Raw genomic sequence first — 25,812 nt, forward strand, 5'->3', positions numbered from 1 at the left:
AAAATAGTCTGTGAGAGAGGGGAAACAGTACAAAATTTGGAGTTTGGATACCCAGATTTAAATCTCAACTCAGTCACTTATTAGCCTGATGTAATTATGTAACCACTTGGCACCTCAGTTTGCTTATCAGTAAAATGGGGATAATAAAAATATTGGGTGTTTAAATGCAATAAGCACATGAAAAAGCACTTTGTAACTTACAAAGTGCCGCCAAATGTGTGTGGATACGTCCCTGCCAGTGCCTGAGGCAGCATGGATAGAGTTTCCCTTCCCACGCCATCCCTTCCCCCACAGTGCTTTCTTCCTGGGGACTGGCTGAATCTCAGGTGACTCAGATGGGACCTGCCTCTCGCTAGGTGCCAAACTTTGAGAAAGACACTTCTCTTTTCTCTTTCTGAGTTACCTCCCCTTAAAATGAAGGGGCTGATCATCAAAAAGAGATAACAAGGGATATTAAAGATGCGGAGAAAAGGGAACCTTTGTGCACTGCTGCTGGGATTGTAAACTGGTGCAGCCAGTATGGAGGATCCTCAAAAAATTTAAAAAAAGCTACCACATGATCCAGCAATCCCACTTTTGGGAATATATTCGAAGGAAATGAAGACACTCACTTGAAAGGACACCTGCACCCCTATGTTCACAGTAGCATTATTTGTGACATCTGAGCCAAGGAAACAACCTGAGTGTCCACTGATGGATGAATAGATATGGCAGTTATGGCATATATATATATACGCATATAATATATATATATAATATATATATATAATGGAATGTTATTCAGCCATAAAAAGGAAATCCTGCCATTTGTGATAACATGGAAGGACCTTGAAGGCATTATGCCAAGTAAAATATATCACAGAGTAAGACAAATTCTGTATGGTCTCGATTGTATATGGAATTTAAAAAAAAATTTACAGAAAAAGAGATCAGATTTGTGGTTATCAGAGGTGGAGAGTGGAGGGAGAGGGTAATGGAGGTGGGTAGTCAAAAGGTACAAACTTCCAGTTATAAAATAAATAATTACTAGGGGTGGAATGTACAACGAGAGGCTATAGTTAACACCGCCGTGTCTTATATAGGGAAGTTAAGAGAGTAAGTACTAAGAGTTCTCATCACAAGGAGAAGATTGTTTTCCTTTTTCTCTTTTTATCTGTATGAGAAGTTGGATGTTAGCTGAACCTGTTGTGGTCATCATTTCACAATATGTGCAAATCAAATCATCAAGTTTTATGCCTTAAACTTACACAGTGATGTATGTCAATTATTTCTCAATAAAACTGGGTTGGGGTAATGAAGGGACTGGACCTGAGATCTTACTGGGTCTCATGTTTTAGGTTCTTTGTATTCCTGCCCTTGTAGACTAGCCTTAACAACCAACTTGTTGAGAGTTCTCATTTATTTTTAAAGAAACACGCCACATGCCAGGAGGGAAGGGTGTGTGTGTGTGTGTGTGTGTGTGTGTGTGTGTGTACACGAAGGGATGGGGACAAAGCAGACTGTGGTCCGCCCTGGGCCTCACACTTGCCAGGAATGGACGTGTCCGCCCACCTGGGGGAGGAGGGCTGGTCGGAGCCCAGGAGCCCTGGCAGATGCGATTCCAATTTAGCAACAAGAAGAAGTCCTCTCCAAGGCAACCCGGGCGAACACACCGCCCACTGGGCAGCGCTAAAAATACACCCGCATGGTTTCCACGTCACACCTGAAGTAAAAATACATCCAACCAGGAGCTGCTGGCTCGTCCTCCCCCATCCCTCTCTGCTCTCTCCATCTGGTGCCTTGGAGGCGGGGGAAGAGGAGGGCTGGTCGAGCACTCCCTTCACACTCACTCCTCTCCCTCTAAGACCTTACCGGCAACCCCCCTGCCCTCCCCCCATCACCCCCAGCAGAGCAGGAGAACCCAGAGGAGGCAGGGCCCTTAGCAACTGTGGCTAGAAGCTGCCAGGCGCCTGGTCTGGGTACCGCAATGGAGTTGATTCTGAGCCTGAAAGAACTTTAGGACTGTGTCTCAGAATCTTCACTCACTTAGTCAGTGCTCGCTTCATTCATTCATTCGTCCCCCTTCATTGATTCCCCTAATATTTACTGACCTCTGCACAGTGTGCCAGGCACTGTGCTGGACCCTTGGGAATTCAGAGATAAGACCATGGATCAGAGGAGCTCCCCATGTCGTGAGGAAGGCAGATCTGTACACAAACAACTATAGGTGGAGGGTTTAATCGTTGTTCTAAGGGAAATAAAAATAAATTCTTATTGGCAGTGCTTTTTCAGTTAAAAAAAAAAAAAAGAGGTTCTGAGTTCTGATAAGTCAGTTGCACCTTGCCTGTCCTCGTTCTGTGCCTCTGTCTGAATTGACATGTGGGCTTGTTTCCCCGCCAAATGAGTCAGTGAGGCCGGGATTATATGTTTATTGGAGCGGCTGGCGTCGATGTTGCTCTGAATAAAGAAGGTGCCCTACACCATCCCAGGGAAGTGGAACGAGCATTAGTTGACAGCTGAGTAAGTGCCAGATGCTCTCCGTGTTTCTTCATTTACTCCTTACAGTAACCTCTGTGGTAGGTGGTGGTATCCTTGCCTTATAAGAGGAAACTGAGGCGCAGAGAAATTCAGTAACTTGCTCGAGTCACACAATTAAGTATCTGTCCCCAGAGTCCATGCTTATTTCAGACCACCCAGCTTCTCACCAAAATTGTGAGTGAGGTCAAGGTAGAAACCCCACCCCCACCAGCATTTCTCATGGTGGCTGGGAGGAGGCGATGGTTTCTCTTGCTGGAGAGACCAATCAGGGAGCCTTCGTGGAAGAGGTGGCATTTGGAGCTGGATTCTGAAGGTTAGGAGGAGGGACAGAGAGAGACACAGGAACAGGCATTTCAGGTGGCGGGGACGGCAGGAGCACGGGAAGCCTGGTTTGCCAGAGCTGGTGAAGGGGGTGGTGAGGATGCGAGGGGCCTGGGACCACCTGCCCTCTATCCAGCCACAGCCTTCCCTGCTGCGTCTGTTGAGGAGAAGTCCTGAAAAGAGAGCTGAGGCCACCCTGGGACGCGCCCTGGGTGCTCATCTGATGATACTCATGCTGTCTCTTCAGCGTCCAGGAGAGGCTTCACGTTCTCGGAATGACTACTTGTCATGGGCCTTCTGGTCGTGAATAGATGCCCAGGCAAGGGGCAGGGGGCCGTCCTGCAAAGTGGCTCCAGGCTGTCATCTCTGATTCTGTGACCCCAGTGACCTCTGACCTGGGGTTCCAGAAATAAAAGATTACAATCCAGCCCCTGGGCAGGGTTTCCAGGGTGCTGAGCCTTTGGCAATTTGAGAGCTCCACTGTGTGTGGGTGGAGGCTAGATTGCGTGGCTGGAGAGCCGGCCTGGTCCCTGCTTGCCCCCTGGCACCCCACCTCACTGGCCAGTGACTCATGTCCCCTGCAGCAGTCTGACCCCAACCAGCTTACGCTCCCACTGCTTCATCCCTGAAAGCCTCCACGCCTCCTGCGCATCCCCTACTCTGGACCGTCCATTCTCATCCCAACTAGGAAAGGCCTGGAGGCTCCGACACCCCGCCCCCACCCCCACTGGAAGAGGCAGCCAGGGCTCAGGGACAGGTGAGCACTGACACTGGGCCCCCGCTGCCCACCTGGCCCCAGCCCCGGGGGTCTGGGCTGTGAGGGGAGGTGCAAGACGGGCCTGGGGGCTCCAAGGTCAGTCACAGAGAGAGGCAGTGGACAGCCAGGCAGGCAGCCGCACAGTTGGCTGGACCCATAATTGAGGTCTGCAGTCCTGGCCAAGGTCACAAGGGAAGGGATGGCTGAGAGGCTCAGAAGTGACAGAGTGGCACGACCGTGAATCACAAGGTTTATCACCCAGAAAGGGAGCTCAACACTAATGTCTCCCGCTGCGTGTGACCCCCCCCACCCCCCCACCCCCCGTCTCTGGTGCTTGGTTTCTCTCTGCGTAGCTGTTCTCTGTCTCTGTCTCTTGTGTTCTTTGCATCTTAGCCTCTCGGAAGCTCTGTACTTCTGCATTCTTTCTTTTTCCCATCTCTGCTTCTCTGTTTCCGGTCCTCTGAGCAGAAAGGAATGTTTAAAAGAATTTTTTTTAACCTAGGTGGTCCAAGGCAGAAGGAAGGGAAGTAGAAAAAGGCCCACTTGTCTTTTCTTGCGTCCTTTTGACAAAAGGAAATGAGCTTCAGCCTTGTAGGGGAACTTCAAATTAGACATGAGTATAAAAATTACCAAGGAAGTTGTGGTCTCCATCCCAGGAGGTCTTTGAAAATGTTAAGGAAACCTATTGGGCCAATCTACATCAAGAAAATCTGTCTTGAGATAGGGAGGAATAAAATACAAGGTGTTGAAGCTTACCTGCCTGAGGATCCCCTCAGAAGCCTCACCAGAAAGGTGGGCGTGGCGGGGTGAGGGGGAGTCCCAGATCCCTTTGCCCTGAAGGAAAACGGGGGCTTTGGTGAGGGGTCTCAGCTCCTCTGCTGCCAGACAGAGGGTGACATTCAATTTTACAAAGGGCTTCATCCAAAATCCTGCCCCATTTAGGGCCAGGATGTGTTGGGTACTCCCAGGGCAGCCCCACACATCCTGGCCCCAAACTGGGCATTTTAGGTCAGTGAGTATAGGTGATGTAAAAAACACGAAAGCAGAAATGTCAGAAGTAATTAAACCAAACGATGGCTTAAACCCCTGTAGAAATCAACACATCCGGTTTAATCACCTTCTTAAGCCAGCACAAGACTGCAAGTCTGTGGAGAGGGGTCCTTTATTTCTTTGAATCGTTAAGAAGAACTGCATATCTTGAGCTTGATTTTGGTTCAGATGCTCCTGGGAAGAGGTGATGAGGGCTGGGGTGGGGGTGGGGACTCAGAAAAGAAAAAAGAAATAATAAACTGTTATTTGAGATCATCTCTTCTCCTCTGCTCCTGGCTCCGTCTGCACTCAGGACGGCCCGCCCTCCCGGCACCCAGGCAAAGGCACAGTGCTGCGTGTGCTAAATTAGGCCATTAGAGAAATTCATTTCTCTTTATTAGTCTGTGTCAAATCCTTTTTATTAGTGGCTGGAAACGACCTCTCTTCTGCAGTAAAATGTCATGCCAGTTCACTCCTTTTATTTGTTCTGCACTGACGAGGCTCAAACTCTCCCTGAATTAGTGCGGGGAGATTTATATCCTCCAAATTTTGAACGGCTTAAGAGAGATTGGGGTGGAGGGGGCGGCCAGGCGGGAGGCCACGTGGCGGGGGGAGGGGGACAGATCAGAGAGGGAGAAGGTGAGCGCTCCTGGAGGTCAAATGTCCTCGGCTCTTTGGAAGTAAAGTCTGATGGCCACTTTTCCTCTCTGGACCAGCATCATCTGGGCTCGGGGGACCGAGTTTCCCCGTTCCTGCACCAGCCTCTGAAGAGTGCTAATCCACAGGGGGAGAGGTCTGAACAGCAGGAAGAGGAACTCCTTAAAGCCCATTTTCTAGTTGGACAGACTAAAGCTCAGGGAAGGTCACGAATAACAGGGCCAATATCCCACACCCAACTGGAAATCCTTCCTCCCATCCCATGCCTGGCTCAGACAAGGCCATTCATGTCTAAGATGCCCAGTTCTCATGGTCCCTGCCCTGTTCACCCCACTCCACCACGGGCCTGCAGTGGGCGCTGCTAGAAAGGACCCCTTGAGGGTCGCTTCCAGCCTCTTCCCCAGCCTCGTGGGGAGATGTTGGAGGGTAGCCTAGAAATACAGGTCAACACCTAGGCAGGTGTAGGATGGGCAACTGGGGAAGAGGCTAGGAACTGGGCTGGTAACAGCCTTAGAGAAACCCACAGCATGACTGCAGTCACGGAACCCGGCTGAGTCACTGGGAAACTGAGCCTCTTTCTCAGGGGGTGGTACAGAGCATCTCCCCGAACTTGCGGTAGCAGATAGCAGTCTGGATTTATCGAGAGACCCAGGTGCATAGAGCATGGGAGCCACAGGCAGCCCTGCTGCCCCTGGCTGTGGTTCATATGAAAAGCTATGGGTAGGCACAGATGTCATCTGAGCTCCCGGGCTCAGGGACCAGGGATCAGGGTGGGTGGAACGAGAGGCAGGAACCTAGAGAGGGCGGGGTATGAGGAGGGAGGATTTGGGGGCTGACAGTGCAGCTCAGGCAGGGAGGGGTTGGAGAGAGGTTCATGGCAGCACCCACGAAGCCAGCTTTGTGCACTATGGGTCCTTGGTTAACTTCAGGGAGAAGGGTAGAAAACACGTTTCCTTCTAACGAGAGATTGCTGGAGCCATAGAAATACCCCCAGATATGCCCTCGTCTCTCTCACACACACACACACACACACACACGGGAGATCTGACACCCACAAGAAAGTTTTATAAAATGGACTGATGGTAAAGCATAGAAGGTGCACGCTGTCCCGTAGTGGAGGTGACAGTGCCTCTACCCCCCCCCCCAGTCCCTGAAACCCCGCCCTGTGCAAGACGGATGATCTGACTGCAGCTCACTTCTTCATCTCCATTTCCCTCCTTCCCCCCCTCACCTGCCTTACTGCAGCCACACACGTCTGGATTTTGTTCATTTCTATCTCAAGTGCTTCACTTTTTCTCCTGCTTGGAATGCCCCTCCCTCAGATCTTTGCATGACTGCCTGCTCATCGTTCAAGGCTTAACTCAAATGTCATCTCCTCAGAGAGGCCCTCCCTGACCACTCTCCTCGCTGCGGGGGCAAGGACAATGGTAGAGGACACCACCCTCCTCTCGCCACCCCAGCTCCAGCGCTAGTAGCTGGGAGTCGCAGTCATGGGCAGATCCCTCCTCCCCGCCCCACATGCCACTCACGCTGTGTACACAGAGCACACAATCCTCGCACGCAAATTGCATATAGATAACACACTTGCACACAATATCAAGCATATGCACCTTGTATTCACAGCACACAATCTGCACCCCAGTTCCATACACACAACCCATATGCACAGTACTGCAGAGTCACAACACCGTGTGTGCACACACAGTAAAATCACCCAGGAGAGCCCACTTACACAGCACTCATGGTCGCTCTCGTGGACAGCCTACATTCTACCCAGGTGCACACGTGTGCTCATGCACACACACGCACACACACAGACCATCCCTTCCCCATTCAGCAGCCGCCCACCCTCCCTCTAACCCGTGAGAAAGGAACGTGCGGTGCCCGGCGGCCACCGTGGGGCTGGGGGGCTGCACCCCCACCACCTGGCTCGGTGCTGCGGATTATTAGTTCCTGGTAATTTAGTGCCCTTGTGCGGAGTCGATTTGTGCCTTTCATTCCTAATTGATCTAGTGGCTGTTTAAATGGCAGCAGGCATCTGTTGAGAGTAGGAAGGTTCATAAGGCGCAATAATTCATAACACCGTCTGGAATTTGCCTTTCATGTCCCTCAGCTAAACCACTGCAGGGCTCTGCTTAAATCACAGCCACGGAGGCTTTCTTTGGTATTCCGCTCAGGGCCAGGAGAATCTTGCATTAAACTGGGATCAGGTTAGATTAGACTATAATATGCTGCGGTATTAGTGGCTGCAAATGAAGACTTAGACTGGAGTTTAACCTCTTCACCTGGTTTTCTCTTTGTCTTTGGCTGATGGCTGAGCGAACCCATTGTTTTCCCACCGGCTTCCTAAGGGGGCTGAATAGACCTTCTAGCAATTTGGGGCTTCAGATGGGCTACCCTCAGCTGTTGACCCATTTTTCCCTCCAGACTATAACCCAGCCGGCGGCCGCGGAGCCTGCTGTTCATGCATCAGCTCCCAAAATCAGGGTTTGGGGAGATGGTGCCCCGGGGCAGCTCTGCCAGGCGAAGCAGCTCACCTGAAGCAGAAATGCATCTGCCCACAGCCCCACTGCCCCTGAGCCTGAGTAGAATGACCAGTAGGTATGGGTTTGAGTGTGGGTGGGATTAAGCCCCTTCTGCGCTTTTGCCTAGAATTATTCGAATCCCAGAATGCGACAGGCTCGTAGGGGTTGCCTGTCTGCCTACAAATACTATGTAGGCTGGGTGTTCAGTCCCTCTCGGTGTGTTTAACCAAGGGTGCTGGAGGGGAGAAGCGTGATCTGTCTCCCCCGTCAGGACTCATGGCGCTTTTCAACATGGCAGCCACTAGCCGCACGTTGCTATTTAAGTTAAAATTAGATAAAATTAAAAATACAGTGTCCTGGACATAACAATCACATTTTAAACATTTACATCATCGTGGAAAGTTCTGCTGGGCAGTGCTGGCTAGGATGTCCCCATTGGCAGATGCCTGGGGGCCAGCACATCCTTTCTCCTCTCCCAGCAAGCAGCACTCAATCAAAAGGAAAGGAGCTAGACTGGGTGGTCCCAGGGTACCGAGGAAAGCAATCAGAGGGGGATGTGCAGGTGCTTTTGGGGACCACAGTGGGAGGGAGTGGGGCTCTTGAGTCCAGTGTCAACACCCTGCAAACATAGGGACATGTGCCGGAAGTGAAGACGTGGCTGTTCACTCGTGCTGCAGAGAAATGAGAATGAGACGCACTTCCCCGTGCAGACAGGGGCACACGCGTGGCATATGTATATATGGTATATTCCACAAGTATTTATTATGACCCTCATGCCACTGCTAGCCTCTGGACAGACCTGATGAATAAGGAGGGCCTGCTTCCTGCCCTCATGGAGCTCACAGTCTAGTGGGGAAGTCAGATGATGAAACAAATGACCCAGAGAGCCGGCAGCTTAGCCTGGGGGAAGGGACAGTCAGGGGAGCTTCCCAGAGTTGCTGATGGCTAAGCCAGGACCCTCGGAGCAGCCAGGTAAGCACTCAGCCTACATCCATCCATCACAGAACCTCCCTCACACCCACATACCCACTCACACTCCCGTGTTCTTCACTCAGTGATTCATTGTCGGTCACTGAATATTTATTAAGTGCCTGCTGTGAGCATGCAGGGTAAAGTCCTAAGGATACATACACTGATCATTAAGACAGGAATAGTCTTGGAGGAAAACAGTGGGCAAATAAGGATGCAAATAATTATTTAATTACAGTTGTGCTAAATGTGTGATGACAGAAAGCTGCAGTGTGGTGGTACATGTGTAACTGGGGTGTCTGACCTAAACTCTATTGGCCAAAAGATGTAGGACAGGTGGAGACATCTGCCCCCCATGTGTGACGAATACTCAGGCTCACAGCCCCGCCGACCACCCCCACACTCACAGACACACGCAGGTGCTGCCCTTGGCTGGCTCCACGCAGCCAGCAGTGGGTCTGTGACCAACCGTGAATGTTCCCGTCTAGGACATTTCTGGACACTTCCCACGTTTCTTCCCCGGATTGACCTTGAGCCAGAAATGGACACCTACTTCTTTGAAGGATTATACCCAGTTTCCCTCATCAACTCTCTATGCAGTTTATCTGGACAAAGAGAAAAGTTAGGCCCCCTGTGGGGAGGAACAGAAGCCTCCGAGGCCCCAGGAATCAGGAGACTGGCTCTTCCATCCCGGGGCATGAAATGCTGCCATCTAGGCTGACCACGGCGACTGGGACTTTCTCAGGGAGTGGGACCCTGGGAGAAGAAGTGGCAGGAGTGTGGGAAGGGACCCTGGTGGCTTCTGAGCTCCAAGAGCAGCAGGTCTCTGAGTGCACATGTATGAGCTCTTGATGTCCCCGCAGGCACCCTCTTTTCCCGCTCCTGACGCTGCTGTTTGAGAAATGTGAACAGGCCACCCAGGGCTCTGAGTGCATCACCTCCGCCAGCTTCGACGTGGACATCGAGAACTTTGTCCACCAGCAGGAGCAGGAGCACAAACCCTTCTTCAGTGATGACCCGGAACTGGACAATCTGGTAAAGACCCTCCGACCCCCGCCCTGGCAAGGGTCTTCCTACCCTTCGATCCCCTCCAGATGCCCTAGAAACAATCCAGGTGTACCGTTCCAGCCGCTGAGAACCATGTCTAAGTCCCTTAAAGTTGCATGCACAGGTGTCGCTGCCAAAGCTCTCCCCTCCCCTGCCTCTGAGCACCAGCATCTACCACCCTCCTGCAGCACAGACAGGAGGAAAGGGGCGTCATAGCGCCCAGAATGTCTGGGGTAGCTGTTCCCAGGGCTGGGGTCCTGGCACGTTAGTAAATCTGTCTTGGGCTGCCCAGAGAGGCGCTGGTGGCCGATGTTTTGCAGTGTAGGGGGTGAGGGTGGCGGGCTTCTCAGGCACATCGGTGGAGAGGAAAACCCGAGACGCAGCCATGTTGAGAAGACCAGCAGATGTCCTGCCCATTTTGGGGGACACAGTAGATCAGGCTCCCAAATTTAGCTTGTTATCCAGATCACCACTAAACTTTAAAAAGGGACATATTCCTGGGTCCCACCGCCTGGAAACTGATTCAGTAAGTTTGGTGGGGCCTGTGAATGTATGTTTTTAAAGGCTTCCTAGGCAATTGCAGTCTTCAATAAGGCTCGGTAACGACTAGATTAGACAATACCTGAAGTTCTCATCCAGCCGTGGGGATTCTACTGAGGGAAAGACAGCTGCAGAGAGCCTGCTCTGTTCTTCATGACAAACGGTCATCCTGGGATTATGAACCCAAATTCTTGATTTTTCTGTGGGTGGATTACCCAGATTCTGCACGGTATATTTTGGAAACTCTGAAAAACTCTCCTCCAAAAATTGATTGATTATAGCACTGACCTCTTGGGTCCAGTACCTGCTCCCAAAAGGGAAACAGAATTAGAAAAACAAATGTGACTCTGGGAAGGAAGGAAGAAAAACACACACACGCAGTGCACCTGCAGAACAGATTTAAATGACTTGGGTATTATTCTGTGTTGTGAATTATCCACCCCACTGCTTCTCTCAAGAGCTGAATATGATACTTTATGGAATCTAAAGAGCTACCAGGAGAGCCCACCCCGGCCTGGAAATTTGTGAAGTGTTAGGATGCGTTTAGAGGCCGGAGGATAAGCACTTGGCCGAGCAGGACTGTTAGTGCAGGTTTCTGGGAGGCAAGGCCCAGATCCACCTCTGCTCACCCCTGGTCCTCCCTCTCCCCTGCCTCGGAGCCCAGACCCCTGTCTCTCAGGTGCCCTGGGAGAGCCATCCCAGAGTGGGCTCTCCAGTTGGTTGATGGTAAATGCAGGCTGGTCTGGTTCTGCCCTGCTGCTCAGCTGATCAGAATCTCAGAACTGCAGTTGTGGGTCAGGTCTTCAGAAGTTACACCCACGCAGCCAGGGAGCCAGGACGGGAGGCGGCCGTTTCTGCAGGAGCTGGAATGAAGCCGGGGGGCCAGGGCCCACTGGCCAATGGCCTCCTATTCTAGTACAGCCTGGAAAATACCCAGAAGCGGCCTCCTGCTTGCTCTCCTCTGGTCCACACTACCTGGTCCCTCAGGGTTCTGCAAAGACTCAGATTTCTTCATTTAATCCAAAAAAACTTGGTTAGTGTCTGCTCCATGCCACGCCTGGCCGAGGGACGTGGATGTTGTGGGAGCTGCTCCATGGCCCCAGCCCCCCGGTGTTCCCCAGTCCTCTGTCTCAGGCTTGCCCAGAAGAGTTAGCCACAGTCAACAACTGATAGATTGATTATTTAAATGGAGGCACTTGAGGGAGCTGGGGACCTGAGCCGGCTACACAGCCTACCCTCTAGGTGACTTTGACGACAACTCCTTTGAAGCTCAGTTTCCTCGTCTGTAGAGCCAAAATGCCGATCTCCTGTGACTGTCATAAAAAGTTAACGAGATGGCTTGTGGAAGTCAATGACCTTTAAAAATGCGTGGCATCCAGAAGGTTGAGGTCAAATGCGGCATCACTAAAGCAAGGCATTCCAGTTGCCTCAGCTCACCTCCAGGCCATCAAAGAGACTGTGTGGTGGCCAGGAGCCTGAAACTCTACCTGAGGGAAGGGGAGGGGGTCGGGCATTACACAGTGCCCTCGGCCCCACTTGTGGTCCTGTGTCGGAGGCGGGAGCTGAGAGGCCAACCACAGGAGCCATCATTAGAACAAGAATCATGCAGCCAGCACAGCCGAGATGCACATAATTAGAACTTAGAAAAAGGTCAGATCGCGTCATTATCAGCTCAATCAGCCGCCGAGTGCCACAGCCAGTTAATTTGGCATCTGTATTTTTTACAACCCCGCACACGTAGCCCAGCGGACTGTAACTCTTTATCCGGACAGATATACTGCGCAGCAGAGCAGGGACATAAAGTGAGAGACCCCAAGCAAATGAGCTGAGATAATTGAGAGATTTATTTTTTATATATATGAGTGTCAGAGCGGCTTTCCTTTGCCCTTGAATGTTGACTTTCATAGGCAAGATTGTCAGGAGGACACTGGGGTCCCCCAAAACTTTGTCCCACCCCGGCCCTGGAGCAGTGCCCTAATCCTGCCTCCTCCCCAGCCCCAGCAGGCCCACCGCTGGGACGTGGGTCCTCCCGGCTCTGGCTGGTCCCCCTCTTCCGCTCCAAGCAAATGGCTATGTCTCCCTCCCCTTGCTCCCACAGTCCCAGACAAGTTCCCATGGGAGCAGCTGGCCGAGTTCTTCCAGAGCTGCTCAAAGATCAGAGAGTTTCCCAGATCATAGGTTTCTGAGGGACCCGCCCTTCCTGGTCAGCCGGCTGCTCCCACAGCACCCCTGCTGGAAGAGAAATTTAGAACCACAAAATGTTAAGGGGGAAACCACAACCTTAGAGAACAGTGCGTCCATTTTATAGATGGGGACAGTGGAGTCCGCAGAAGGAAAATGACTTGTCGGCAGCTGGGCTGGCTCATTCTACCACATCAGCCACCTCTCTTCTTCCTGGGGGCAATAAAGCCCTCATCTATAAATAGTACCACCAGCACCTCTCCCTCTGGTGCCCACACTCTGACCCTCTCCACCTCCCCGCTTCAAAGCCAGGGGGATGGCTTTCCACCCCTGTGGTGGCTAAGCCGGAATACCCTCCCTCCAATTCCCATAGCCACCCAGTGCTCGCCAGGCCTGTCACCTGGCCCGCTGATCCCCTGTTCGGGCCCAGCAGACTCTGACTGGCAGTTGGTACAGTGTGTAAAATTTGCAAGTTCCCGAAACCCCTTTGAAAGGTAAAAGCTTTTTGTTTTATGAAATCTGATTTATGGGCCCCCAGTGCCGGGCCGAGGTTTTATATATTATGCAAGATTTCAAACCGAGGCTGTAAAACGTACGGTTTCAGTTTCATGCATGGAATTTTTTTATGTGTAAATTTTTTAACATTTATGGGGCACGTTTTAATGAGACTCTGGTGTGGCTCAAGGGACAGATTATAGCTGCCTGACCGCAAAGCCAGCTCCAAAATGGGGCCCCCCAGGCCCCTGGGCCCACTCTAAGGAGGCAGGGCCGGAGGCTGGAGGCACACAAGGGAGGGAGGCCAGAGCCCTGGGCCCACGGAGACCACGGGCTGGCCACTCGGCCTTGTGTCCAGAGCAGAAAATCCCGCAGGACCCCAGGACATGGAAAGGAAATAAGATCATCAAAGCCAGTAATAATTAACATTTACAGCGCACTTACTGGCTGCCGGGTCCCATTCTAAACACTTCACATGTATTATCTTATTTAATCCTCTTTTCCAACCCACAAGGCACACATTACTATTATCCCATTTTAAGATGAGGAGCTTGAGACACGAGCTGAAATCAGCAGCTCAAGACCACATGGCTTGTACGTGAGGCAAACGCAGGCTTGGAGCCGGCCTTCTCTTAGTGCTTCCTGTGCACTTGTCTTCAGTTCTCTTCTGGCCAGATCTCATTAAACCCTCAGGACGACTCGGAGGGAGTTGCTGTCATCATCCTATTTTACAGATGAGGACACTAAAGGGCAGAGATGACGTGGATTGTCCAGAGGGTCCCAGTAGGTGGAAGACCCAAGACTCAGCCCCCAAAACCCACTGTCCTCCAGCATCCTCAACTCTGCCATTTAGTTCCCATGATCACCCTCGGAGGTGCTCATTATCATCCCCATTTTACAGAGGGGGAAACCAAAGACTCAGAACCCTGTAGCTGATACATTACAGAGCTGGGATTTTACCAGGTGGGTCTAACTCCCGAAGCCCATCTCTTTCCCCTGAACCACAGTCCTTGTCCAAACTCCGAGGACGTCAGGCGGGAAGTGCCACATCATGACTTGAAAGAATTTAACTTGTCCTGTTTGGTGACGTCCAGAAATGTGCATCCTATGCCCCATCATGTGCAGTCTCCCGCCCCTGGGCTTCACCTTCCTTCCAAGTCCCGTGCCTTGTCCCAGTGACCCTGCACTTCCAACTGCTCAGCCCGGGCTGGTCTGGTCTGGTCCAGAAAAAGTCCCGAATAGATTTTAGCTTTGTCTGCCCTAGTGACCGTAGGAAACATCAGAGCACTTCAAGGAATGTGTGTTCACAAACTCCTTCATCTGTAAATGAGGGAGAGTATTCCAACCTTCCAAACTGCAGAAGGAGAGGATAAAAGGAATCTGCCCTCCAGGGTAAAGCTACCTCCCTAATTGCTGCATGGAATTTAGCAGGTCCCCTAATCTCTGAGCCTTCATCTCTCCATCTCTCATCTCTAGGAGTGTGATAACATTGCCCTGTGTCCCCACATTTACCTCAAATGAGGTAATGGAGAGAGAAGCGTTTTGCAAATTTAAAGTGCTGTGTATGTAAATGTTTTGAAAGGCAAGGATTTATTACTATCAAATGAAGAGGCCGCAATCCTACGAGAGAGGCCACTTTTCAGAAAAATACTTGAGGATGGAGGGAGGGGCGCATTGGCATAAAGAACAAACATAGCAGATACTGTTGGAGGGGAGGGTATAGCTCAAGCTTAGCATGCATGAGGTCCTGGGTTCAATCCCCAGTACCTCCATTAAAAATAAATAAAGCCTAATTACCTCACCCCCAAAAAATACAATAGTAAATAAATAAAATATTTTCAAAAATAAAAAGAGTTACCGTGTGCCCAGGACATACGTGCACATTATCCTATTCCATTTTCACAACAACTCTGCAGTGGATTATTTATCAGCTTAAATTTTACAGATAAAGTTAAATGACTTGTCCCAGGTAGCCAGGCAGGAAATAATAGATTCAGGACCTCATGCCATATGACTTCCCAGAAAATGACAGATCCCAGTCCTGTGGACTTTCCTGAGACTCGTGGGGCTAGTGTGCGTTGCTATGAGACTGAAATGTAAGTTTGCATCTTGTTTTGCTTTTGTAAAGGGTACTTCTTAGACGAAGAGGGCTGTTTCTTTATTTTGAAAGAGAAGGGAGGGGGAGAAGCTGAAAGATGAAGCAAAACTTGGAGAAAAGGAATTAAGGACCCATTCATCACATTTGATGATGATATTAAATTAAATGGAATTGTTACTGCACTAGCAGATTTCGAATAACTTTACATGGCGCCGATCCCTTAGGGAAATAGTTTAATAAATCAGAGTTTTATTCTGATTTAGAGGCAAAAACCCCAAATTGCAAACACAGAGGAGAGAGGATGGTTTACTAAACATAAATATAGAAGAAAAAACTGAGAATGATTATTTTTCCACTATCTGAAAATGGAATAGCAATAGAAAAGCCAACAGGATATTAGAAATCATTAAAAACAGGTTGCAGAAATTTATGTGCATTTGATTCCATGCGGTTTATAAAGCACTTTTACATTATTATCTCTTCTTTGGTCCTTATCAAATCTTGTGATCTTGTGAGTTAGGAATGAGGAAACTGAGGCTCAGAGAAGTCGTGGAACTGGCCCAGTGTCACCTGATTTGTGAACAGTAGGCCTGGACTCAAATCCAAGCTGCCTGACAGCAGATCCCACAGGCTTTCTGCTGTGCCAGGCTGTTGCCCCACATTTAACGGCATTGTCCATCTTTTTCTCTGATGTTGAATAGGTCCTACGTATTCACTGCCTTGGAATGCCATTATGATTTACTACTTTCTTAAATCTTTAAAAACAAGTCTGTTATCTCATAAAAAAGTGATCTTTCAACTGTGCTTTATTTGACCAAAATGTAGGTGGGTCCACTTTTGGCCGCGGGGCACCAGATCTGATTTAAACACATTGCAGTGTATTTCACTTGAGCAAAGCTGTCTGGGGTGGATTTTACTTCTTATTTTGTTCTACTTAATTGTATTTTCTGATTCTTTTTATATAATAAGTATTTACTGGCTGTGTTTTTAAAATAAATGAATAGATATGTGCACTTTTCTGTGTGTGTGGATGTATATTGTGTGTACTCATGAAAAGATTTTACAGTGAGTAAACAAAATGTAGATTGACAATGAAGAATAGTCCAGTAAAGGAAAGCTCAGAGAAAGAAGGAGAGAAGAAATGAAAAGATGGATGGAAGGAAGGAAGGAAGGAGGAGAGAAAAAGAAGAAATGTTTAAGGAATTAGGATTATTTTGTCTGGAGGAGACAGAGTGCATTGGGCAACTTATTCAAGTCAGAGGCCTTGTCCAGCGTTTGGCTAATAATGAGACTCAATTGCTTCTTGAACCGATAACATTAAATTAGGGGAGGTTGTACTGATGGAGGCACTGGATGCTCTTCGTGCCTGCAGAAGGCTGAGTACGCACTTTGTATTAAGGCAGGAGAGATTTTGGTCAACGTTAGGAAGAACGCGGCAGGTTGAGAGGACGCAGAGACAGAGCGAGGCGGTGAGTTCTCTCTGGGAGCGCCTCAGAAGGGAAGCAGCCGCCGTGTGTCCGGGGGAGTTTGGACCTTCACTCAGCTCGAGGCCGGCCCCTTCCAGCGCCGGTGGGGCACTGAGGGCACAAGTCCTCGTAATGTCCAGAGAATCCAAAAATGGAAGGCACCTGATGGTCCAGCCCTCTCTTTTCACCCAGGGGAAGCAGACGCCCCACTGGTGCGGTGTTCTGACTCCTGGGGGCTAGGCCTGAGCCGCCGGATGAGGGAATGTTGCCAGGGCAGGTTCCGGAAATCCTAAAACTTTCTCCAAAGACATTTGGTTTTTCTGGAAGCCCATACTTCCTGTTACTTCCTCCCTAAACCACACACCCTTTCACCTGCCATTTTCTCTGTGTAAACCCTGGGAGCCGCTCTTGCTGGTGAAATGACCCAGGCTGCCTGGCATCATGTCCCAGCTCTGTCACTCACCACTCGTGTGACTTTAAGCAAGTAAAACTTAATATCTCTGGCCTTCATTTCCTTCACCTGTAAAATATGGGCAGTAATGGTGTCTGCTTGCAGAGGTGGTTATGTGAATAAATAAGGCATGTGATGGGTTTAACACAGTATCCAAGACATCGTAAGGTTAGGAAATGTTTGCATATTATTATTAATCAATCAAACATTGAGTATTTATTAAACACTGTTCTGTGCTAATCACTCTGAGAGACATAAACCAAGATCTCCAGGGTAAAGTCAAGGAGAAAATTTAGGCAAGAGCACATCATTTATTCAGTGCCAGACTCCATTTTTTGGTCCAGATAATCTGTACTAAGTCACTCTCCTCCCCTTTGCCTGGGACAGCACACTTTCCATTAGTCTCAGCTCCTTGGACGGGGCATTCCCTGAGGACAAGGCCCTGTGACAGAGTCCCGCATGAAGACACACAATTGTTGGTTTCTGTCTTTGAGTGACACTTCGTCTAATTCAGTACTCCAAGCGTGCAGTCCCTGCCCATCAGACAACCCAAATGCCAGCCTGGGGACTCCTCAGTCACTCCCCACTTGAAATGCCCATGAAGCTCAGAGAGGGTGTGTCAGCACCTTCCAGCCACACAGCTTGACTCACCCCACCAGTCAGGATGCTCTGAGAGAGACGCCCTTCCCTGTTTTCCTGGGCACCAAAATGCTGGCCAAAAGCTAGGAGGGTGGGATTACAGAGGAGCACCTATATATTGTTTATGTCAGTGTCAGTGGTCTTGAAAGGCAGGCCCCCATACTTTTTTTACTTTTTATTTTGATATAACTGTAGATTCACATGCAGTTGCAAGAATTGATACAGACAAGAACTAGGGTACAGTTTCACAACCAGGAAAATGACAATGATATGATTCACCAGCCCAATTCAGATTTTACCAGTTTTACGTGTGTGTGTGTGTGTGTGTGTGTGTGTGTGTGTGTAGTGCTGTGCCATTTTATCGCAGGTGGAGGTTCATGTAAACACTATGATAGTCAAGACACAGAACAGTTCCTCCCTCCCTCCCCCACCACCCCACCTGACAACCACTGATCTGTACTCCGTCTCTGTAATTTAGTCATTTTAGGAATGTGATCTACATGGCGTCATACAGTATGGGACCTTTTGAGACTGGCTTTTTTCCTAGTGTCATTCCCTTTAAATCCATCCAAGTTGCTGAGGACATCAAGAGTTTGTTCCTTTTTGTTGCTGAGTACTATTTCCTGATAATGGAGGTACCATTGTTTCTCCATCCATTCACCTATTGAAGTGTATTTTAGTTGTTTCCAGGTTTTGGCTATTAGAAAGAAGGTTGCTTTGGATAGTCCCATGCAGGTTTTTGGGTGAATGTATGCCGTAATTTCTCTGGGATAAATAAATGCCCAGGAGTTTGATGGCTGAGCTGGATGGTGAGCATATATTTAGTTTTGTAAGAAATGAATCTGCTGCCTTCCAGAGTGGCTGTACCATGTTTCATACCCACCAGCACCCTGTGAGCGATCCAGGTTCCGACTCCTTGCTAGCATTTGATACTATCTCTATTTTAAATTTTCACCATTCTAAGAGGTGGGTAGTGACATCTCATTGTGGTGTTCATTTGCATTTCCTCGATGTCTAATGACATCCAGCATCTTTTCGTGTGCTTATCTGCTGTCTGTATACCCTCTTCAGTGAAATGTCCGATGTCGCCTTTTGCCCGTGTTCTGGTTGGATTGCTTGCTATTCTCCTGTTTAGTTTTGAGCTCTTTATATATTCTGGATATCGGTCCTTTGGGAGATCTGTGATTTGCAGATATTTCCTCCCTGTCTGTAGTTTGTCTTTTCATCTTCTTCACAGGGTTAAATTTTGATGAGGTCTAATTTATCAAGTTTTCCTTTTCTTTGTCATGCTTTTTGTGTCAAGTCTAAGACCTCTTTGCCCTAGGTCCCGATGTTTTTCTCCTGTGGGTTTTTTTTTTTCCTAAAAGTTGTATGGTTTTATCCCTTACGTTTCGGTCTTTGATCCATCTGAGTTAATTTTTGTATGAGATGTGAAACCGATCACGGTTCACTGTTTTGCTTGTGGCCGTGCAATTGCTCCAACGCCTTTTTTGAAAAGCAATTTGGCAATATTTATCGTGAGCCAAAAGAAGGTTTGTGGCTTTTTTTCTGTCACTTCTGTGAACTTACCCTATGGATATAATGCAGAAGGATGAATAAGCTATAAGGTTGGAAGATAGTCACTGTCACTTTTTTAGATAAAATTGAAAAATTGGAATTAATCTAAATGCCCAACAGTTTGGAGTTGGCTAAGTATGACACATACGTGGAATGGTATGCAGTAACTTTCACCCATTCAACAAATATTTATTCCGTATGCACATGTGTTAGTGATAACAGGGTGAGCAAATGAGACACCACCCTCCCTTCTAGAAGCTCGCAGTCTAGAAAGGAGAGCAGAGAAGACAGGTCTGCCTCTTAGAAAAATACATTTGGTAAACCAAGGTGGGAAACGGGGAGCCAAGTTGTATGTACAGGGTGACTGAAACTGTGTTGAAATATACGCATGGGAAAAAGACAAGAAAATCATTCTTTTAGGGTAATTGGATCAACGGCAGTTTTTTTTCATCCTCTATTTTCCATACCTCGCATGGCACTGTTTTTTTTATAATAAGAAGAACGCTAAAGAAAGCTTCAATTGAGAAATAGCTTCTTGCCATGAAAAGGTTAGGATGTCCATTTGCAGAGGCGGCAGTCACACGCGCAACAATCCAAGGGCACGGGAAAGGCCACCACAGACAGGTGGGTGTCCCCGCGCCCAGCTAGGCTGAACTGGACGATTCCGTCAGTCAACAAGCATCGACGGGGCGCCTGCAGGGTGGTGTGTCACGTGAGACCCTCAGAATCTGCGTTGAAGAACAGATGGTCCCTGACCTCGTGGGGCTCTTATACAGGGAGCTCTAGTCTCCACACACCCGGACAGGCATCAGTGAGGGCATCATTGTCCCCATTTGTCAGACAGGGCAGCACAGAGAGCTTAAGCACTTGGCCACGGCCACACAGGCTATGAATGGCCACCCGGGGCTCGAGACCTGGACTTCTACCCCTGAGGCCAGTGCTGCTCTCAGAACACCAGGACTGCCTCAAGAGCAGCTGCGATAACAGGGGCTCCAAGCCAGCAGACAATCGGCCGACACCCATAAGGAGCATTTAAGTCACGTGGGTGGAAAGCACATCCCTGCAGAGGGCTGGGCTCCTCCCTCCTGGTGTGCTTGGGGCTGGGGTGGGGGTTGGGGTGGGGGGGTCAAGGCAGCGAAGGGCCCGTGATGCAGACACCTGGGCTCACCTCTCCCTCCTCTCCACAGATGGTGAAGGCAATCCAGGTCCTGAGAATCCACCTGCTGGAGCTGGAGAAAGTCAATGAACTCTGCAAGGACTTTTGTAACCGTTACATCACCTGCCTCAAAACCAAGATGCACAGTGATAACCTGCTCAGGAATGACCTCGGGGGGCCCTACTCCCCCAACCAGCCCTCCATAAACCTTCACTCACAGGTAACACCCGGGGCCGGGTCCTATTCCTAGCCAGGCTCCTAAGCCAGGTGTCAGAATGTCTGAAGGTCCCGTGGTGACCTAGGAAAGTGATTTAGACTCACTGGCTCCGTTGACCGTGAAATCCATCCTCTGCTGCGCTCCTCCTGCTGTTTATCAGGAAGCACAGTCCCTTTTCCCCCAAGAGCTCGCGTGCCAGGGGGTCAGTTTCCCGAGAAGATAACCAGACCTGAGAGGGGCGATGTCCAAAGTGATTCCTGGCTTCCTGGCCCAAGGAATCCCAAGAAATGAGCACAAGAGTTAAGGTGATGGAGAACTTTGCTGGAGGATGAGGCAGGGACAGAGCTGGGGACGGACCCACACATCCCAGCCCCACAGGCTTCTCCAGGGGGCTGCGGCCCGATGAGCTCTCTGTGTTCTGGGAAGAGGGGTTTGGGGAAAGTGGTCCTTCCCTGAATCCTGCCCACCTAATAGGCGAACGCAGCTTCCCATGGGACAGCTTGTCCCCGATCATTCTCTGGTTGATCAGCCTGCCCTGGCACACCTGTCTCCCTGTGGTTCAGGGCCACTGTATAGGTCACCTAAAGTCACCCATCTCAAGATTCACCTGCCACCTTCATCCTGGGAACTGCAGAAAGTGGAAATGGTGGCTACGTGCTCTAGGCGAGAATGGGCTCTCTCTCCAGGGCAGAATGTTTTCCCCAAACCTATAAACTGAGAAAGCTGCCTTTCCATCAAACTCACTGGTGTCTGCATAAGTCATAGGTTCTTCACTTTCTTCCTCTTCCCCTGAGCTCCTGAGTCCAGGACAGATACAAGGAGGGTCCGCCAGGAGGTTTACAGTAGCACCTTCCCATGAGACAATCAAGCTTGGAGATACGGGTCAACCTTCTACCTGTAGAAAGTGACACGTGCTGGAAACTGTGCCTAAGAAAGGGGGTGCCATTTTTATCCCTAAGTTTTCAGGGCCAACACGTATAATCTATCTCTCTAGGTTGGTGGAGGCAGGGGAAGGGACAGGGTAACCTCTAGGAGGCCAGCCGGGCCTTGTGCATTTTGACAAGCACCACATCAAACCCACCCCGGTGGGATCTCTGTGGGACTTGACAGTGAGTACTGCATGGGACACGAGGCAGGAAGTGTATTTCCTCTTCCCACTGCTTGAAATCACCAAATCACTTTATTACAGATCTAAACTCAGCCGCCCAGGCTTCTGCTTGCTAATATTCTCTTGAAATAGACTCATTCCTTCAGAGTCTTATTGTACTTTCCCTTATGATCAAAATTAGCAAGAAACTTGCATAAAAGAGGACAATAATTGCTCAACGAGCATCTCGTTTGTAATTTATTAGTTTCTATTATTGTGGGTTACCATGGCGACGCTGCGCAGCCCCGGTGACGGGAGAGATGCAAGATAGGAGCCGGGGAGGCTGTGAGGCCTCACCAAATGGAGATGCACATTTTTATCAGTAATTTTCATGAAAATAATAAGTGAGGAGTTAATGAGATGGAAAGCCATCCTGTGGCTATTGTGAATTTGTTTTAAGTGTTGATCTAATTAGAATGCATCGGTCAGGAAAAGTAATGAGGATTTAGTGCCTCACAGAGATGTGAGGATCATATCAGAAAATTAGCACAAGTCTTTGGAAATAATCAGGTCCTTGGAGAGGCACGGGGTTTCCCCTCCTGGGCCCTCCAACCCCATCTCGAGTTCTGGCATTGGGGGTGTACCGGGATAGCAGGGGGAGAAAGGTGGGCCAGAGGGCTTAGCAGCCACAGTGCACCCCAAGGTTTGGGGTTCCCGGGGCTGCAAGTTCGTCTGCCAGAAGCAGGGTCGCTGGAGATGCGGGTTAGCAGAGAAGGCTAACATGGGCTCTGGACGCGCCAGGCCTCAGAGAGGCTCTTTGCAAAAACCAGTCCTCCCTGGCATTCCCAGCGTTCGGTGCCTCTGAGCTTTGAGGAAAGAGGAAGGAACTTTGATTCCTATCACTGTAAGCATCAGATCTCTGCCTGCCAGTGGAGCTGGCCCTGGGGTGACCACTGCAGACAGAAGAACTCAGACAATCAAATGAAAACAAAGATACCAAGAAAGAGAGGACGAGGCGCTTAGCGAGGTGGTCCTATTTGCTGTTGCTCAGACTTGTCCCTTCGTTTCCTCTCCCCGCCGTGATCACCTGCTTGGGTCAGGTTTCAGCACGTAAATAAGGTAATTTCACACCAGCTACTGTCATAGCTTCCTACCCTGCTCTTCAGTCTCTCTGGCTGCCTCTCAGCCCTCCTGCACACGCACACACACACGCACACGCACACGCACACGCACACGCACACATTCACATACACACACCTCTCAGGCTTCTGCTGCCGGCTTTGTCCTCCTAAAACTCTGTTCACGCCTGTCTCCTGCTTGGACGCTCCGATTGCCCCCAGAATTTTCACATCCTTTCACCTGACATTCCAGGCTCTCCTAGGTCACTGTTCTTTCGTGCCCATGTGTTCGGGTGACGCCCTAACGTCTCTGCAGGACCAAGGGCGGTAACAAGGCTGGTCTCCCTAGGGAGGCCTCTCTGACGCCCCACCCAGATTGGACTTTCCTTTCTCTCCACTGACTCCTGGAGCACGGTGGGCCATTTACAGGGTAAATGTCACATGTGACTTTACGTTATTATCACTTGTGTAAGACCTTGTTTTCCTTTCCTGGATAGCAAACTTTTTTTGAATAGAGACGGTATTTTATGTTATTATAACCCACGCCTGATGGTAGCTACCACAAGGTCTGGTGCGTGATAGACGGCCAGTAAATATCTGTTGAAAGATGTAATGTGATGAGAAAGATGGAGAGAGAGGAATCAGGAGAGGCAAGAGGAAGGCAAAGGAGGAAAGGAGAAATAGGGAGAAAGACAAAGGGAAAGAGACAAATATCAGGGTCATGTTGAAGAGGGAGGTACGGGAAGGCTGACGAACTGGAGGAAAAGAGTGACAGAAAGACGTGGACGGAGGAAGAGGGAGAGAGGCTGAGGGCAGAGATGGGGAAAGGGCCGGAGGCAGTAGTGAGGTGGGGGACGGAGGGACGGGTGTGGGCCAGTGCGGTGTCCCTGGCGTGCGGGGAGAAGGTGAGCAGGACGTGCCCAGGCCGTCCCATCCACATCTCCAGGTCAGGCTTCCATCGCGGCCTCGCCGAGGTGGGTGGGGGCTGGTGGGCCCCCCCAGGAAGGAGAGACCCGAGGAGAGCAAGAGAGTTTCAGCGCACGAGGCAGGCCTGGGGTGCGGGCACGGGAGCCAGCCCGGGAGAGGAGAGAGAAGCGGAGTGGGGCGCGCGCGCGTGTGTGTGTGTGCGCGCGTGTGTGTGTGTGTCTGCACACACATTCGTCATGGTCTGACCTTAATCCCCCCAGCCTGAAATAGCCTCACCGAGCGCCAGCCCGGCCTTGGGAGGGTGTCTCCCCTCTGGAACACGATCCTTTACTCGGGATCAACATTCCAGCCGCCTGCCAGCTTTGTTGCAGACTGTTGGCTCACAGTCTTGCCTGTGTGCTAAGCATTCAGCCTTGTGTTGCAAAGTGGGAAATATTCTTTTATTCAAACTGGTCCCCCTCTCTCAGATGCCATACTGAACCCCCATCCAGCTCTATGGGGTCTGGGCATATTCCCCACTGGGCCTTCCATTTCTCTATGTGAGTTTTCTCCTAGGGGGTGGAAGGGGGTGCAGAGATGGGGAGACTGCTTCTACCAAGCAGGAGAGCTCAACCAGAGTTTCCAAGGACTTGGGCACAGCCTGCTCTTTCCACGTTCCTGGGAAGCCATCCTGTACTGCCCGCACCTAATGACGCCCAGGCTCCTTACCCAGGGGCACATCCTTAGTAAGGAAGCTCTTTCTTGGTGGCACAAACTAGACTATTCTGCTGGAGAGACTTTAACTGCCACCTCACTCAAGCATAAATCTGTCCCTCTTTCTCCGTGGAGATTAAACCTCAGCTCTCTTCCAGGGCAGATTGAGCTGAACCTTGATTCTTGTTCAGTTGCCAAGCATCACAGGGACGCTTACTGTATGCAGCATGCTAGGCCCAGGGTGAGCTCCCCAACTCCGTGGGAGGGAGCTTGCATCACAGCTGATGATCTAGATACGTTATGAGAGCTTAGAGCACTCAGGGTCAAGGTGACACTAAGGAAGGGCAGGAAGGCAGCCGGGGAAGGGGTCTGGATTGAGCAGAGCATGTGTGTGATCTGAGGTTGCCCTGTCACCAGAACATCCTTCTTCCTCCCTTGGGTAAACCCCAGCCCCAGCCTGCATGGCCTCATGGCCAGGGTCGGTTCCTGCCCAGAGGCAGGATGAGCAAACCTCAGTATGGATCCTACAGGCCATCATCACAGGATGATGTTGCCCATTGTGATTGGAGAAGTTGCAGATTCCCTGACCTTAGCAGGACTTCTGGGGGAGGTGGCATTTCAGGCAGGCTTGGGTGAGTGGAGGGTGGTTAGTAGACTATCTGGGAGCTCTCAGTGTGAGTATTCCCAATGTAGAGAGAAGTCTGGAGACAGCAGGAAACAGAAACAGCCTTTCACAACGCCTGGAGAGGAGGAGCCAAGGTAGAGGTCAGAAAAACCGCTCACTTGTGCATCATGTGTCTATCCAAGCACCTACTAAGGCTGCTGGGTTCCAAGGATGCAAAAATGGCTGCAACACGATCTCTAACCTGAAAATGCAATGATGGAGTATCTTGCAGCCAAATTTGGGGGGTGGGGGGTGTTATGCTTTGCGTCTGATAATCACAGCCAATGGCCAAAGACTATAAAGGTAGTGGAGAATGTAGGCAGTAGGGTAAGGGTTGGAGACAGGTTGGAGACAAACTCACTGAATCGCCACCTCTTGAACTGCTCAAAGAAAAACCAGCAGAGAAAGAGGAGAAAGTGTACGTTTATTTAACATCCTTGTCTCAAACACTGTATGTACCAGGTGCTTTGCCTAGATCATCCTGCTTACTGCTTACAACAAGCCTGCAAGGTGCACGTTATTGTCTCCATTTTACATCCAAGGAAAGGGAGGCTCAGAGACCAAGGCGCTGGCTTAAGGTCGCAACCTAATAAGTGGCAGTGTCAGGGATGGGTTCCCCCAGAGTCTCTGTTCATTTACTATTTTACTTCTTCTGTGATGCACAGGAAGGAGAACCAGGGGTCCTGGGCCTTGGGTCGGGA

General features: G+C 50.0%; 1 protein-coding gene across 6 annotated transcripts in view; it reads left to right on the forward strand.

The window, feature by feature from the left end:
- PKNOX2 (PBX/knotted 1 homeobox 2) overlaps nt 1-25,812 on the forward strand; it is a 233,673-nt gene that overhangs the window by 181,931 nt on the left and 25,930 nt on the right. For all 6 annotated transcript variants that reach the window (XM_064482193.1, XM_010986489.3, XM_064482195.1 and 3 more), the window contains 2 exons: nt 9,639-9,810; nt 20,437-20,625. In XM_064482193.1, coding sequence (XP_064338263.1) covers nt 9,639-9,810; nt 20,437-20,625 — 361 coding nt within the window. The remainder of the gene's footprint in view (nt 1-9,638; nt 9,811-20,436; nt 20,626-25,812) is intronic.

The sequence above is a fragment of the Camelus dromedarius genome, chromosome 34 (assembly GCF_036321535.1).
Source record: "Camelus dromedarius isolate mCamDro1 chromosome 34, mCamDro1.pat, whole genome shotgun sequence".
NCBI lineage: Eukaryota > Metazoa > Chordata > Mammalia > Artiodactyla > Camelidae > Camelus > Camelus dromedarius.